The 17,321-nt window shown below is 39.8% G+C and overlaps 1 protein-coding gene across 15 annotated transcripts in view; it reads left to right on the top strand.

Annotated features, from left to right (window-relative positions):
* BAZ2B (bromodomain adjacent to zinc finger domain 2B) overlaps positions 1–17,321 on the top strand; it is a 117,251-nt gene that overhangs the window by 51,209 nt on the left and 48,721 nt on the right. For 13 of the 15 annotated variants that reach the window (XM_021397609.1, XM_021397606.1, XM_021397620.1 and 10 more), the window contains 3 exons: positions 9,668–9,823; positions 14,946–15,107; positions 16,180–16,373. In XM_021397609.1, coding sequence (XP_021253284.1) covers positions 9,670–9,823; positions 14,946–15,107; positions 16,180–16,373 — 510 coding nt within the window. In that variant the 5' untranslated portion in view covers positions 9,668–9,669. Of the gene's footprint in view, positions 1–9,648; positions 9,824–14,945; positions 15,108–16,179; positions 16,374–17,321 lie in introns of all 15 variants that reach the window. The other 2 variants (XM_021397610.1, XM_021397607.1) reach the window with 2 other exon arrangements.

Below are 17,321 nucleotides of genomic sequence, written 5' to 3'. Positions count from 1 at the left end.
TGAGGCCAGGCTCTTCTTGGTGGTGCATAGCAATAGGACAAGGAGTAATGTCCTCAAACTTGCATATAGGATGTTACCATACTAACATGCAGAAGAACTCCTTTACAGTAAGGGTGACGGAGCACTGGGACAGGTTGCCCAGCGAGGTGGTGGAGTCTCCTATGGAGACATTCAGGACCTGGCTGGACGCCTGCCTGTGTGACCTGTGGGAGGGTACCTGCGTTAGCATGGGGGTAGGACTCAATGACCTCTTCAGGTCCCTTCCAACCCCTGTGATTCTGTGATGCTGTTTCACAGATGTTTACTGAAAATTGAAATAAATATACTTGAGAACGTACTATCTGCTAGCTCTCCCCTTTGTTCCCAATATTTAGAACTTTTTTCCGAATCCATAGCTTTTCGTTTTTACATTGAAGGTTAAAATATTGCATCTCTCATCTCTAAAACAAATGTACTAAGGAAAATTCTCTTGGGATATAGATGTGTGGAATCATCCTGAGGGTAAAAATATTTACCGTTGACTGCAGTGATAGGCAGTGCAAATGGAAGTTTACATATGATCTCATAATATTGATACAGTTGGGATTTTATTTTGTTAAACATATACTTTCCTCTTTTAATGATGAGGACAGAAGTGATATGCAAAAGGTGAATGAGCCTGCAGGTTCTAATAAATAACTGTCGATAGTGAACTTAACCCATAGCTACATAAGACTTTTAATAACTTTCAATAACTGAGTGCAGTTGAATTCTAGAAGAAAGTGGAAACTTTTCAGTTGTGAGGACAGGAATTTGTATTAAATGTAAATAAAAATATTAGTGTAATTTTTTATTATAAATGTTCAGGACTCATTACAAGAATTCTAAAGTTGCTTATTCTCTTGAGAGTGTGCTTAATTTATCTGCTAATGGTAATTGAATGTGGTTCAAATAACTGTGAAACATATTTTCACAGGGCAATAATTTCAATTCTACTTAAAGTATTTGTTTCAATCAAATGTCAACAGTGCTTAGATTTGCTTAGAAGTGTCAAATGTTTAGAATTAGGCCTATAGACTTCTGTGAGTCAATTCAGCATTTATTTGTAAATGGTTTTTTATGGCAAGTAATTGGGTTTAATTAAAAGTTCTCCTCTGAAAGAAGAGGGGTTGCTGAAATGTCCAAGTCCTTGTCAGTCTCTGTATGAGTATTGTCAAATAAATAAACAGTCTTTTATTTTTCCTTTTTCCCCAGCTGTTTATCTTGAATAGTGAGATATAAAACATCAGTAATCTTCCTTAACAGCTTATATGAAACTGCAGGAAACTATTATTGTTTATTCGAGCTTGCTTCATCTTGATAAATGTGGATAGATGCTGAACAAATCCAAGAGAGATTTTTTTGAGCTGAGATCTGATGAACTGGGGATGGTTGCTTGGGAAGCACGTAGTGGGCTCTGACTGCTGCAGCTGATGAACCACAAGGCTTCAGGTGCCAACCACTACTGCCAGCAGCAAGCCACCAGAAGTTGTTGAAGGATGATTCCTTTAGGAGTTTCCTCCAAAAGTTCTGGAAAGAAACCTGCTTAACTGCTCCAGTAACTTCCGTGCCTCTGTCAGTTGTCTCTGTTTGCTACATTCTGTTATAGGCAAGGTCATAGAATCACATAATCCTTAGAATTGGAAGGGACCTTTAAAGGTCATCTGGTCCAACTTCCCAGAAACAAGCAGGGACATCCACAGCTAGATCAGGTTGCCCAAAGCTTGATCCAGCCTTGCCTTGAAAGTCTCCAGGGACAGCGCATCCACCACAGCCCTGGGCAACATGTTCCAGTGCCTCACCGCCCTCACTGCAAAAGACTTTCCTTCTATCTAACCTAAATCTGTCTTCTTTGAGCTTGAAACCGTTTCTCTTTGTTCTGTCTGTGGTGGCAGGTGGATGGTTGGACTGGATGACCTTGTAGGTCTTTTCCAACCTAGCTAATTCTATGATTCTATGATTCTGTCAACACAGACCCTGCTAAAGAGTCTGTCCTCTTCTTTCCTGTAGATCCTTTAGGTAATGACAGGCCGCTCTCAGGTCTTCTTGCAGCCTTCTCTTCTCCAGGCTGCCCAGCCCCAGCTCTCTCAGCCTGTCCTCGTAGGAGAGGTGTTCCATCCCTTGGGTCGTTAATGGTCACAAAGCTGTAAAAGGGTTTGTGGATCTACATTGTGTATGTGACTTTCTCTCTGATTTTAAATTTTGTTTAATATTGGGTTATTTTGTAGTTAGTGTTCCTTTCACTGTTACTTATAACTACCACTATAGGCAAGAATTTTTTTCTTTATAGTAACTGAAACAAAATTTTTATTTTTGGTTATTTTCTTCTTTACTGTCTGCCTTGTAGAGAAAGATGTGGAGGACAAAATCTGATGGTGGCTATATTACCAAGTGCCATATACCTAGATGTTACCATTAAAAAGATTATAAAGCGTTCTCCTAAACCCCTGGTGTGTCAGCTGTTCATGGTATGTTATGTGTAATAGTCATACTTTAATTTTGCTTCCCTCTCAGCAATCTCAGTGGTGGTACTTAGCAGCTAACTATATCATCTGCAGGACACACCTGCGACATTAACTCTGAATTCCCTGTGAATGAGTCGGTCACTTGGAGGTACGGTGTTCATTCTCCCTTCACATTTCAAATAGAGACTTAGTTGGGAACAGCATTTCTCACCTGATTTTAGCAGCATAAGTTTTCTTCAGATTTTCTGTACTGAAGTGCAACATATTTGTATTGAAGGATAAATTAGAATTTAGGATGTAGAGGGACGATAAATTGTTTTTATTAGGCTTGTATACTATATTACTTATCAGCCCCTTTTCCCTGCTTCGAGCAACATTTGGAAACTGGGGCCTTGATGTTCATAGTACTGGGAGGCCATACACAGCTCAGTTTGTAAGAGCAGAGCAAAAAGTAATTCTTCGAGTCCCTAGTGTAAACGATATTACTGTATCAGGGAACACATCATAAATGCCCCGTAGGGTCGGAGTTTGCTATTTCTAGAGAATACTTAGAGAATATCTGTGTACACGTATATTTGTGTATTTAATTTGAATTTATCAGAATTGTAAACAACAGTGAAATGTGTTATCTAAAATTTTTGCCAAGAAGAGAAGCAGTGCATTTTATTACCTCAGTTTTAAAGATCACCAGATTTTCTTATTACTGGATAAATGGGACGCAAATCTGTTGTGTGGATCAAAATTGGAAGAAATTGAATACTTGCTACCTTATTTTTAAATATATACAATAAAAAGGAATAGAAACTAGTTTTTTAAATAACGGAAACACTGCAAGTAATCTTCGTACTTCGTTTTAACATTCCAATTGTTGCATTTTTTCCTAGAAACAGAGGTGATATTGGGTAGAGCTGAGGAATAACTGTTTTCCTTAAAAAAAAAAAAAAAAAAAAGAAAGAAAAGAAGCAGAACCAAGACACACAAAACCAAAAAACAGCAGACAAACTTTGCTTAAAGAACTTGCCCACTTGCAGGTTTTTTTCTGTTATTCTTCAACACTGATTTTCAAACTATTATTGTCATAGGATTTCTAATGTAACTAATGGCTAGCTCTCTATTTCAGGTCTATCCTGAGAAAGAATCTTTACTATATATTTAGAAAAATCATTATCAGTTCACAAATATTGTATTCGATTTTGAAAACGACTGAGGTAGTTACAGATATAGTTTCCTCAGCACCTTCACAATTTTTAGTAATATAAAATGCTATCATCTCGCTTCTGCAGAAAAAGATGCAGTAGTACTAGGATATAGTGCAGAAGAACAGATTATCTAAGTCTTGTAATCAGCATATGAAAAAATGGTTACATGGGGAGTGAAAAATTGACTTTTTTATACACAAGCTGGATATATGGTTTTTAATCTTTTTAAGGTGAACTGTCATATAAAAATATAATTCTTAGAAATTGATACTAATCCCAAGTCAGTATGAAATGCTGCAGTGATGTGTTTTTTTGGAAAAGGAAGGTCTCTGAAACAGCAGCTGTGAAATTACTAGAAATTTGTTTTACTTCGGTGGCAGAATCTGGCTGATATTGCCTCTTTTGAGCACTTACCAAACCACTGCCAGAGAATCCTTGCATTTGAATGATCTTCAGATGGTATTATTTCAGCCTCTGCAGTCCTGACATCATCTTGGCTCTGCATCCATTTTAGGTGATGCCAGTATTTATTTGCTTTTTTGAATCTGTTTAGAAGTGGTGGAACGCAAACACGTACCGCCCGTCATCTCTGCTCTTTCTCCGCAAGCCCGTGACAGTGTCTTCACTGATCTTCTGAGTGTTGTCCTCCTCCTCCTGTTTCAAGTCTTGTTGCTTATCTTCTCAGGCTGGACAGATTCGCAGCATTTCCATTAGTGAATTATATTATTAGGTCCTTTTCTTGTCACCTGGTTGAAATTTTCTGCGCTGCGAGGAGCATCTCGTGCAGATTAGCTGTCTTAGCCTGCAGCTTTGGAAAGGAGAGCATTTCTGACTGAAAGTATTTGCATCTTTGTAAGAAATTATCTCCCCAAATCTGTGTTGGTGGGGTGGGTCGGGAGTGCCAGCCTTTCATGACCTAACTCCACAGTGGTGAAAGTAGCAATAGATGGAGTTCTCATCCGAAATAAAAACATTGACTGCTAAATACACCTGTATAAATTTGATAAGCACATGTAGAATAACAAATAATGCAGGGAAATTTGCCAGAGCATACAGATGTTTTATTATTATTTTTACCAAACTCTTAGCTTTTACATTCTTGTATTGAATGTTTGCTTGTTAAGCAGACTTCAGTTGCCTCAGCATGTAGTTACCATCTGCAGTGCTGTGTTGTCTGATGGATGCCTGATAGAGCCATTTTCTTTTGCGGTATGAATTGGACAGATAGCATTTCTTGCCCAACATTATGCAGCCTTTGAGAATGTACTCTGAGTTTCATCCAGAAGTGAAGAGAACTGCAACGTGGCCTTGTGCACCCCTTTTTCCCCTGCCATCCCAATGAAAATGTAAAAGCAACCAAATCATAATGCCCATGAGACACAGAGACACACAAAGATATTTCTGTCATGGAAAACTTCCATTGAAGTTGTCAGCTTTTCACAGAAAAGCAGATTTGAGTAATTTAAGTTTTTAATCTGACCACATCTTATACAAATAAAAAACAATTTGGCAGCAAAATTATTAATAGCGTATATCTATTAAACAGAAAATCATTTACTTGGCAGTACCCATCTTTACCTGTTTAGAAATTAACTTTATTTGGGTATAGAATGGGGGGGAAGTAGTCATTTCAGAAAAGCAAAATTTCATTGTTGGTTTCTCAGGCTAGATTTTTTGATGTTATACCATGCATACATACAAAAAAGTATTTCTGAACCATATTTCAGTTTCTATGTATTTTGAATATGAGTAGCTCTTGCTTCAGGAGAGCATAGTAAGGATTCAAATTTATTTATAAATTAACAAATTAAACTTGCAACAAAGACATTTCACAGTGTGCCTTGTCTTTAAGGTGCATCAGTCTTTACTAAAGTCTGGGACTAGAACTTGTAGTGTATTTTGCAGATTCTGAATAGGATTTGTAAGAAAAAAATTTATTAAGTAGTTAGCTGAATGTTATCTAACAGCATTTTTGGCCTCACAGTATTCGTAAGTATTGTTTCTGTACCATGATCACGAAGATCATAGAGTCATGGAATGGCTGGAAGGAACCTTAAAGATCATCCCATTTCAACTCCCTGCTATGAGTAGGGACACCTCCCACTAGATGAGTTTGCCCAAAGGCCTGTGCATGCTGGCATTGAGCACTTCCGGGTTGGGGCATCCACAGCTTCGTTGGTCAGCCTGGTTCAATGCCTCACCACCCTCATAGTTAAGAATTTATTAGTATCTAATTGAAATCTGCCCTCTTTAGTTTAAATCCATTACACTTTGTCATACCCCTACATTCTCTGATAAAGAGTCCCTCTGTCTTTTTTTGTAGGCTCCCTTTATGTGTTAAAAGGCTGTTAAAAGTTATCCTTGGAGCTTTCTCTTCTCCATACTGAACCTCAATTATCTCAGCCTGCGTTCATAGTAGAGGTGCCCCAGCCCTCTGATTATCTGCATGGCCTCTTCTGGACTTGCCTTTCTGGGTTGGAAGTGCACATGCCCAGCTCTCATTGAGATTCTAAGTAGCCAGTACCCCCAAATCCTTCTCCACAGGGCTGCACTCAATCCATTCTCCATCAGCCTGTCTGTGTGAGATTGCACTGACTCATGTGGAAGACCTTGCACTTGGCTTTGTTGGATGTAATGATGTTTTCATGGCCCCCCCTCTCACGCCTGTCAAGATCTTTCTGGATAGTGTCCTTTCCCTTCCAGTGCGTCAGCCACACCACACAGGTTGGTGTCACTGGCAAACTTGCTGCGGGTGTGCTCAGTCACACTGTCCTGTTCGTTGCTGACAAAAATGTTAATCAGCTCTGGTCCCAGTACTGACCCCTGAGGAATGTCGCTTGTCACAAGTCTCCACTTGGACACTGAGCTGCTGACCACAACTCTTCAAGTATGATGTTCTAGCCAATTCCTTACCCAGTGTGTGGTCCATCTGTCAAAGCTACATCTCCAGTTCAGAGACGAGCATGTCATACAGGACAGCTTCAGATGCTTCGTCCACGTAGACAACATCATTTGTTGTTTACACCAAATCTTAGAAGAGCACGTTTGATTATTTTCATTCTCCTGATTCTTACTTAGTGCTGTATTAGCAATTCAGAGATGTAGGTTATGTTGGCGAAAGGCTTACTTGCATAGAGACACGTTCATTTCTGTACTTGAAAAATAAACAGCTTGCTTTACCAATGATATCTTCTAATTAGTGGCACAAATGCTGATTGCTTATAGGTGATTACTAACTGTACTAATTTATAACATATATTAGATGGTAAAATATTTAACAGTGCATTATTACACACAACATGAGAGAAATTAGAAATTTATTTGCAGAAATTAGACAGCTCTGGATTTCTTTGCCCAATACAAAATTTCAGTCCCGAATTCTGAATGCAGTGAACTGAAGCTTAGAAAGGCCTTTCCTTTTGCAAGTGATTACTGCAATAAGGCCATTACAGTGTGTTTCTGATTTCCCTTACACTGTTTTTTAATAGAATAAATTATCTGTGGCCATACATAAAACACTGAATAGCAAAATACAACAAAACCTATGGTTTCTGTAAATAGGCGGCCTGTTGACCTCACCTAAAAAATCTTAAAGATGGACTTTATTTTCATTTGTCTTTTTATTATCTCTCTGTACTAAAAATAGTTGTTTGTAGCACATAGTAACACATATTTGCAAATGCTTCAGACTTAAACTATGGAAGGGATATTTTTGTTAATTGTTATCCTTAGGAAGAATTCTAGTGGATGATAAAGCATTTAAGGCACGCAGCAAGAACAGATGTTACTCAGTGGCCTGCCTCCACTGAGAGCAGAAGTCACAGGTTAGCTGAATAATATTCACTATATTCACAGGACAATGCTTTCTTCCTCTTAAATTCAAAATATTTATTGAAAGTATTTATGTATATAATATGTGTATTTGTAGGAAAGGGATGCAGTTCGGTGTCTTGGATTAAGTAATTGAAATTTAGAATGTTTAATAATTTTTTGCTTTGAAAAATTACCTGAAGGAAAATGTTTTCGTTATAAATACTGTTCTAAAGGAGAACTTTGTAGCTTTTATATTCTCTGAAGTAACACAACTCTTTTTCCCCCCATTAGTGTAACTGGTTGCTTTTTTTTTAATATTGCAGATAGAATAAATTGTGCTGGATTCATGAAAATTCTGCCTTGAGTAATGAACAAAAGCGATGAAATCTTGCAGTAGTTTTCTCTGTAGAGTGGTTGTTTTTTACGTAAACAACAGACAGTTCTAGATGGCGTGCTGTACTTGCTTTGTTGGCAGTTCACATTTGTGTTCTGCTTACGGACAAAGTCTAGAGACTTTATTCAGTCCGTAGAAACTGTCACATGTAAAAGTCATCAGTGATAAGTAATTCATGATAACTTAAATGGCAGGAGTGCTTTTGTATTTCCTTTGGCTTTTTAAGGATGAGTGTACTGACTTGCAAGAACAAGGACGCTGTATCTTTCTGTCGAAGTAGAGCTATTTTGCTGCCTTTTCAAATGAGTATTTGGAAAGTCACTATTTTAACAAGGCAGTGGATCAGAAGTACTGTTTAACACAGCTTTCTTTTTTATTGATTAAAACAGAATAAAAGTGTATTTTTCTTACGCGTATCGTACTTGGTATTCTGTTTTACAAAGGTGAAATTGAGATTTTGCGGCAGTTGTTGGACTGATGCTGAGAACTTGGCCTCCTCACCTTGCCAGTGGTAGGTCTGAGAGCTGGTGGTATGTCTTGTACCTCCAGGAGACTCTAGGACAGGAACTGTTTCTCAGGAATTTCTCTGTTGAGAGTTAACTGTGCTTAGTCTTATTGCTCTTAAAATAATGAAGAGGCGCTAGGAAGATACCTGCTGCACCTTACTTAATGCTGACCTGTCCCTCCTTCTGTTGCAGTTCAAACTCTAGATGGCAGTTCTGGCTCTGGATTGACCCAGATGGAGTGGTGAATAAGCCGCTACTATGCTTAGGCGTCATTTACTTGTCTAAAATTTTGAAGTATTTAGAAAACTACTTCTCAAGTATTATTTTTAGTTCTACTCCTTGTTTTTCTTGAAATGCAGATACTTGTTTAGTGAAGTAAGCCTGATAACATTTGATTTGGGCAGTTCACGGCACAAATAAATACACCTTGCTCTGTAGGAGAAATCCACCAATGAAAAAGAAAAAGCTAGCCGTGTGCAGGAACTGTTATGTTTGCAATATCCCACCATAAAAAACAGGTCTTTCTCCAACTTAAGAGACTTCATATGGACTTAACTGGGTTCTTCAAAGCTGGGGCTCTCGGCCTGCGCAAGGAGGGGTGAGATGGAAGCTGAGGGGATGTCGCTTCTGCTTTTCCTGAGCAGGGAACGGTCCCACAGGATCTGAACACGCTGCAGTAGGGTGCTGGTCACGGGGTCCGGACAAAATAGAGGAATTGTTCAGGCACAGTTTTCCTCTGGTAGTCTGGTCAGAGAAGCAGAAGATGGGAGCTGATACAGGCCTGGAGGGAAGCTACAGCATGAGAAAAGGGATCTAGCCAGGAGGAGGCATGGGCACAGGGGTACCTGATAGGAGAGAAGTGCACCAGCAGCCTAACTCAGGTGAGGGCTGACGGTGCAGGTCTAAGCCTAATGGAATTTCTGGGCAGACTGTGGAGTGGCTGGCCGGGGCAGTTAGGGCTTGCTCATGCTCTCAAGGCTCTGACAAAGCTTCTCCTGGGCATTGGAGACAGCAAATAGTGTTACGGATTTTATTGTGCAGCATTCGGATTCAGATGTGATGTTGCTCTCAACAGCAGTACATAATTTCCTTACTGGATTCCTGTGATGACTTGAGTGCTGCTGTTCCTGTGGTATGGATTTCACCTGAAGGTCTCGCAGGAAACTGCCTGAGTACGGCTCCTGAGACGCGGTCAACGCAGATACTTCTGTAGTCAGTCTGCTTGTGATTTCATTTCCTGCTGTAGAAAGTAGACCTTTGTCTCTTTTATAGATATGGAGTCTGGAGAGCGGTTAACGTCATCGTCAGTCTCCTCTAGTGCAGCTGCTTCATCTCCAGTGTCTTCTACGCCTTCTGTAGCTTCTGCAGTTTCCAAGAGCGGCCTTACCACTGGAGCTGCGTCGTTGAGTTCCACAATCAACGCAGGTGGTAAGAATAACTCGATTACATACTGCAATGTGATGTTAGTGGTTGTTAACATTTGTAATGAAATTGTTACTACAAAGTCAAATGTAAGATCTCACAGATGTTGGTTTTTTTTACTATTTTGAGGAAGGAAATTTGTATTATGTATGCATCTTACATAGTACATTCAAAGTGATTTAAAGTCAACTCTTTTAAACATGAAAGAACTTTTCAATTTGCAGAGCTATGGGGATCATTTTACAAATTGATCTAGCAAACTCAGTGCCACTTTCAGATTTAGATTCGCTTATCAACTTCTTGAATATGCATGATATTCTCAGCATTCAAGCTTAGCTGGTTTGTGTTCTTTACCACTAGAGGGTTGTTTTCTCAGTCTGTTTTCAATATTTTTTTAACGTTTTTAAAGAATTAGTTCATGACCAACTTCTTATCTTGTTATTTATGGAGGAAGGTTAAAGATGAAGTCTTTGCAGTTAAATTCATACATGTTACCTGTGTACTTGTTTCTGCGAGAGCATACTTAGGGTCTGTTAAAATGATACACTTTATTTTTTCCATTTTGAGTGTTTTAATGAGATAGCCAGTGCTTTGCTCTTTATTTAAAATAACAGATTTTTTTCTCTGTTCCAGTGAATTGTTTTTTTTTAACCAGCTGTGAGAGTAGATGATTGTTAGTTGTGTATATATAAACCATTATCCAGCTTTTTCCATCACTTCAAGTTTCACACTACAAGATGTTCACCAGTAGTATGAAATCATGCATACAATTGGGAAGATCTAGAGCCCTGTTGCTGGGAGTCATGTAGAAGACAAACTTCAATAGCACTGCAATGATTAAAACACAACACAGAAAAGTGGAAAGCACACACTAATTTCTGTCACTCTAAGCAATTCCCTGCGCCTGCAGTCTAAGCTGGAATGCCCTTTGCATTGTTAGAATATTTTTATATTTCTGTGGGTTGGTGCTCTGATGCTTCATATTTTTAGGCACTAGTTAAATATTTATTTTTACATACTGCATTGTACTATGAAGTTCATTAATATTAACAAAGGCATTCACAGTTACAGTTCCTTTTACTAAGAGATCAGCAGCGTTGAAATGGATGTTCTCCTTTAAAGTGATGCTTTCAGACTTTTATCTGTGTAGTGGCTAGTAGAATTTCTAAGCTGTGCTCAAAAATATTTGACCTATTTGAAATAAGTAAAAAATGTTAATGAAACTTTAAACTGCTCTCCTTATGTGGAGCATGTCTGCAGTAGGCTAGTAACTTGAAGAACAAATACTAAAAAAAAATTAAAATGCTAGAATTGTAAAATTGCTAGACAGGCTGGTGTTTCATAAGATAGTATCATTACAGTCCACTCAGAGGGTGGTGATGCGCTGGAGCAGGTTGCCCAAGGAGGTTGTGGATGCCCCGTCCCTGGAGACATTCAAAGTCAGGCTGGACGTGGCTCTGGGCAGCCTGGTCTAGTGGTCGGCAACTGTGCACTCAGCAGGGGGGTTGAAACTGGATGATCTTTGAGGTCCTTTTCAACCCAGGCTATTCTATGATTCTATGATTCCAGTTTATTGTTACAAGCAAACAAATGGACAAATCAGATATTGGCGTAGATAGCAGACACTGGGTTGTGTATCTTTTCTGTTCTAGCTTCTGTCTGTTGCCTCTTGTTCTGTTGTTGCTTGGCACCAAAAAGAGTCTTCCCCCATCGACTTGACTCCTGCACTTTAGATATTTATAAACAGTTATGAGATCTCTTCTCAGCCTTCTCTTCTGCTCACTGAATAGTGCCAGATCTCTTGGCTTTTCCTCATATGGGAGATGCTCCAGGCCCTGCATCATCTTTGTGGCCCTTCACCAGACTCCTTCTAGGAGATCCATGTCTTTTTTGTACTGGGGAGCCCAGAACTGGACACAGTAGTCTCAAAACAGCCTCACCAAGGCAGAGTAGAGGGGGAGGATCACCGCCCTCGAACTGCTGGCCATGCTTTTTAATGTGCCCCAAGCTCCCATAGGCCTCCTTGCCAGGCCCACTGCTGGCTCATGGCCAGCTTGTTGTCCACCAGGACCTCCAGGTCCTTCTCCGCAGAGCTCCTCTCTACCAGGTCAATCCCTAATCTGTACCGGTGCACGTGGTTATTCCTCCCTAGGTGCAAGACTCCACACTTGCTCTTGTTAAACCTCATCTGGTTCCTCTCTGCCCAACTCTCCAGCCTGCCCAAGTCTTGTTGAATGGCAGCACAGCCTTCTGGTGTGTCAGCCACTCCTCCCAGCTTTGTATCATCAGCAAACTTGCTGAGAGTGGACTTTATCTCTTCAACCATGTCGCTGACAAAGATATTGAAGAAGACCAGACCCAGCACTGACACCTGGGGAACACTGCTTGTTACAGGCCTCTAACCAGATGATGTGCCACTGACCACAACCGTCTGAGCTCTTTCAGTCCTCAATCCAAGTCACTGTATACTCATCTATTCCACACTTCCATAACAAGGATGCTGTGGGAGACAGTGTCAAATACCTTGCTGAAGTTAAGGTGCACAACAGTCACTGTTCTCTCCCAGGCTACCCAGCCAGTGGTAACATTATAGAAGGCTTCAAGTTGGTGAAGCATAATTTCCCCTTGATGAACCCATGTTGACTACTTCTGATAACCTTCTCTTCCAATTGCTTGGAGATGGCACCCAGAACAAATTGTTTCATCACCTTTCCAGGGATGGAGGTGAGGCTGACTGGCCTGTAGTTGCCCAGAGTGTCTTGCTTGCCCTTTTTGAAGGCTGGAGTGACGCTGGGTATCATCCAGTCTCTGAGGACCTCTCCCGTAATTCTCCATGACCTTTCAAGGATGATAGCGGTTTGACAATCACGTCTGCAAATTCACTCAGCATACATGAGTGCATCCCATCAGGGCCCATGGATTTGTGTGCGTTGGGTTTGGTTAGACGCTCTCTGATCAGATCCACCTTGACCAAGGGGAAGCTTTCTATTCCTCAGACTCTCTCTTTCTTACCTCCAGGCCCTTGGATTCCCAAGGGGCAATCTTAGTAGTAAAGACTGAAGCAAAGAAGCCATTCGGTATCTCTTGCCATCTCAGTGTTCCCTGTTACCAGGGCACCCATCTCATTCAGTAGCAGGCCCAGGTTTTCCCTAGTCCTCCTTTTAGTACTGACATACTTTAGAAGTCTTTCTTATTATCCTTGATCTTTTTTTGCTAGATTTGATTCCAAGTGGACCGTAACCTTCTACTTTGCATCCCTGCAGGCCCTGACAGCATTCTTATCTTCTTCCCAAGTGGGTAGGCTCCCTTTCCACATTTATTGGACCTTTTTGTTCCTTTTGCATTTACCAATGAGCTTGTTGCTCATCTATGCAGGTCTCCTGTCACCTTTCCCTGATTTATATGAATTCTGGGATTCTCACAGCTTTTAAGAATGTAATTGCTGTGTGATATTTTCAGACTCTTTCAGTTTTCCTTCTTTCAGAATGCTAGATATCTATCCTTCTATCAGACATCTGTGCCTTCTATCAGACAAGTCTTTGTTGGAACATATATCCTCCAGCTTTACTTTCTGCTTAACCATGCGTGCTGTTCCTTTTATTTGTCTTAATGTTTTTCAAAGTTTGAAAGAATTGTGTTGAGTGCAGAGGTATAAAAACTCAAAATTAATGTTAGTGTTGACCCTCTTATCACATTTAACCTATTTTCCTCGTAGAGTGGTTAAAGTTGCAAGGGAGTGCTGGAGGTCACCTAGCCCCTACTCAGGCATCTCTGCATGCTCCTTTCGGGCTGTCGTAAAGACAGGAGCCTGTGCTTCTATGAGAAGAACAGTGGCCTGGATATTTACCTCCTCAAAGACTGTTCAGCAGTACCTTATAAACAAAATAAAATATCGTCAGTGTAGTCTTGCAGAATCTCAGATATGTATAAAGAAAGTTAGACAAGTATTTTAAATAATACTGTTGCATTAAAGAACTTTAAAACTTAAAAGTTGTGGGAATGGTAGCAACTCAGTGAAAGTTAATTTTGCTGGAAAATAAATACAAGTAATGATTTAAGATGAAACTTTAGAACAAGAAAATGGAAATCATAGAGCATTGGAATTTTAAAATATTTCTTAATTAACCAATTGAATATATAATGAGCAACATGTCACTGAGTAACCTCGTTGCTGTTTGTGAAATGAGTATTTTTTTTTACAGAGACACTACAAAAAAATGAGCAGAATTAAGATTGAGTATTGAGCTCCTGTAGTGTAGCTAGAGTTTTTGAGATTAAGTCCTTTCAAGGTGAACTGCTTCAGATCCACTTCTTTCTTTTTTTGCTGCAGACCTCAGAGGTACCATTGTAGTGGTAGCTTAAAGCTGTTGGGGTTTTTTTTGCTGGTTTTTTCAGTTCTAATTTTAAAAGGTTGATGAGTTAATAATGAATGTACAGTAGCAAGCTGTGAATGCGAATCCAGTTTATAATACTAGCATTTTTATTGTGATCACTGTCATACAACTTTCTGTTACCTATTTGTTTTCAGAATGTATTATAGGACCACAGCACTGTTGGGTTGGAAGGGACCCCCCAGCCCCACCCCTGCCGTGGGCTGGCTGCCCCCCAGCTCAGGCTGCCCAGGGCCCATCCATGGCCTGGGGCTCCTCCAGGGATGGTGCACCACAGCTCTGGGCAGCAGTGCCAGCACCTCACTGTACTCCGGCTAAAAGATTTCCTCCTCACATCTGACCTAAATCTCCCCTCTTTTAGTTTAAAGCTGTTCCCGCTTGTCCAATCGCTAACAGACGGTATCAAAAGTCAGTCTCCATCTTGTTTATAAGCTCCATTTAAAAATTGAAAGGATATATGTAAATGAATTTGTATAAGTAAAACTGAATTGAAACCTGTACCTCAGTGGCTTCAAGGATTTATGGCAAGAATTGCCACAAGAAATTCATGTTATGTAACATGTTTGGTGTTGCCTTAAGTGTTACATAAGTGTATACCTGTGTATATATTTTTTTTTAACTCCTCACCAGAATTTCGTATGTCTGCTCTAAATTCTGCATCAGAACATTCTTGCAGAAATATTTACGTATGTAATTGGTAAAGCTGAAGTTTGTGTTTTGTTTGCTTTGTGGCGCAGAATGGTGGCGAACGGCCGACTCTCACTCTCGCTCTGGGGCAGCTTTTTTCCCACCACTCCTGGGCATTTCACCGCTCTTTGCACCTCCTGCCCAGAACCATGACTCTACTCCATTCCACTCAAGAACTACAGGAAAAAGTAATCGTGGCAGTTTAGAAAAAGGTAATGGCCAGAATTATGGGGTGAATAATTGTGTGCTTGCACAATGCAGAATTTGAGCTTTACTTCTTGTTGCCCATTCCCAAAAAGTTCTCTATGAATTTATTCTGTCAGTGAAGCGTGAAACATAGGAGTATGGGCTTTCAATAATAACAAAATACTCTTTCTAGTAGTATTTTTACACCTCCTTTTTTGCCTGGGATGAACAGTAGGGAATATATTCCTTTTAATATTTATAGGGTAAATAAATAATTTTTGTATATTTTGGAGTCTGCGAATAAGAAGCATAAGGTAGCTTACTGGGTGGGGGGACTGGATGGGGGAAGGGATAGGGCTATGATCTCACTAAAACCAGCTGAGTTAGACTTTTTTCTGCATTTAAACTCAGTATTTTACATCTGTTGAAGATGTTAACGTACGCTTGTTTGATGTACAAACAAAACTTTTTTCGATAGTTTTAGTAGTTTTTTAGTACCTGATTTGTGTTTAAAAATCAATCTGATAGTAGTCCTAGGATTGCAGAGTTCTTGAGGTTAGAGAAAGCACACTTCTGACAAATAAGTAAACTTGAACACAAATGTTAAATAGCATTCCTGCAACTTTTACTCCCTACTCCCTCCTCTTTTTTTACATTGCAGAACTCCAAATTTTTGGGGGCTCACTGTAGTACTTCGAAGCTGATTGATTGTTCAGAATCTGAAGCAGATTGTTCTGCAAGATATTTACTGGAATGTAGTGGTCTTTTTTTTTAATCTTTTTCTGGAGAATCTTCTTATTCTGCCCCTAACTAAACTCTAGGTTTGTGTAGATTTCAGATTTTTTTTTGTTTACAACATTACATTTATTTGCACTTTAAATGATGAATGCTCTGCATTTTGTGGCTTAAAATAAACTTGTGAGCAATTCAGAGTGATTCTTGGATGGTACATCTTTGAGTTTATGACAGGAGTTGACTGTGAGTAGTCTCTTCTTAGGGGAGTATGGAAACTAGGTTACTGTGACTGGAACACCTCAACAAAAGCATCTGCTATTTTATATTTTTCAAGTATCACAGTGTAAAATCTGTCATCGGTAGGTATAAATGGATCGCTGAATGGGAGCAGTACCACTGCAGCATCTGGTGTCAGCACATCTGTACTATCCACTAGCATTGCAACATCTGCAGGACAAGTGAAGGCTGTAACCTCAGGAGCAGGAGGCCGCAAATACAACCAGGAGCAAAGCAAAGTTCAGCTTTTGGACACCAGAGCAGACAAAATCAAAGATAAGGTAAATATATGTAAACAATTCATGATTCAACTGAAAATAAAAAGAGACAGTAAGTATTCCTATTTGCGCACACAGGTGTATTTTTAAGTGTTTTATCCTAATACAAAAATACTTAGGAATTTTCATCTTTGAGAGCATGATGTTCACCCTTGTGGATTGTTGTTTTGGGGGGATTCTTGTGCTTGCTTTTTGTTTTTAAACTTACGTTTTGTTTGTGAACAGTTTACACTATTTTCACTGCATAATAAATAAACTTGTGTTATGAAGTACAGTTACATCAGGCAATTATAAAATGAAAGTGCATTTTAACACAAATGATCTATAGCTATTAGCATGTAAACATATGTAATGTATAAATATAATATATATTGGAATCATAGAATCACAGAATGGCTTAATTTGGACGGGATGTTAAAGATCACCCAGTTCCAGCCCCTGCCATGTGCTGACTGCCCCCCACCAGCTCAGGCTGCCCGGGGCCCCATCCAGCCTGGCCTTGGACATGTCAAGGGATGGAGCACCCACATTTCTCTGGGCAGCCTTTGCCAGGGCCTCGCTGCCTCTGGGAAAAGATTTCCGTCTCATATCTGACCTAAAAATCCCCTGTGTAGTTTAAAACCATCCCCCCCTTGTCCTGTCATTATCAGACTACGCACAGAGTTGCTCTCCCTCTCGTTTATAAACTCTCAGTAAGTACTGGAAGGCCACAGTGAGGTCTCCTCACAGCCTTCTCTTCTCCAGACTGAACACCTGCAGCTTCCTCAGCCTGTCTTCATAAGAGAGGTGCTTATTTAACTATGTAAACATATTTTCTTGTAGCTTGAAACAAAATTTCAGAAGCTAAATTAAATCTTTAGGCATTTAAAAAGCTTTTCTGGAATTCGTTCTCTATTTATCAGAAGAAAGAAAAGTCAAAAAACGTGGGCAACCATCTACTACAGGATTACA

This window comes from Numida meleagris, chromosome 5 (assembly GCF_002078875.1).
Source record: "Numida meleagris isolate 19003 breed g44 Domestic line chromosome 5, NumMel1.0, whole genome shotgun sequence".
Taxonomy (NCBI): Eukaryota; Metazoa; Chordata; class Aves; order Galliformes; family Numididae; genus Numida; species Numida meleagris.
The sequence above is the reverse complement of the archived record's forward strand: the minus strand, read 5'-3'. Positions and strand labels throughout refer to the sequence as shown.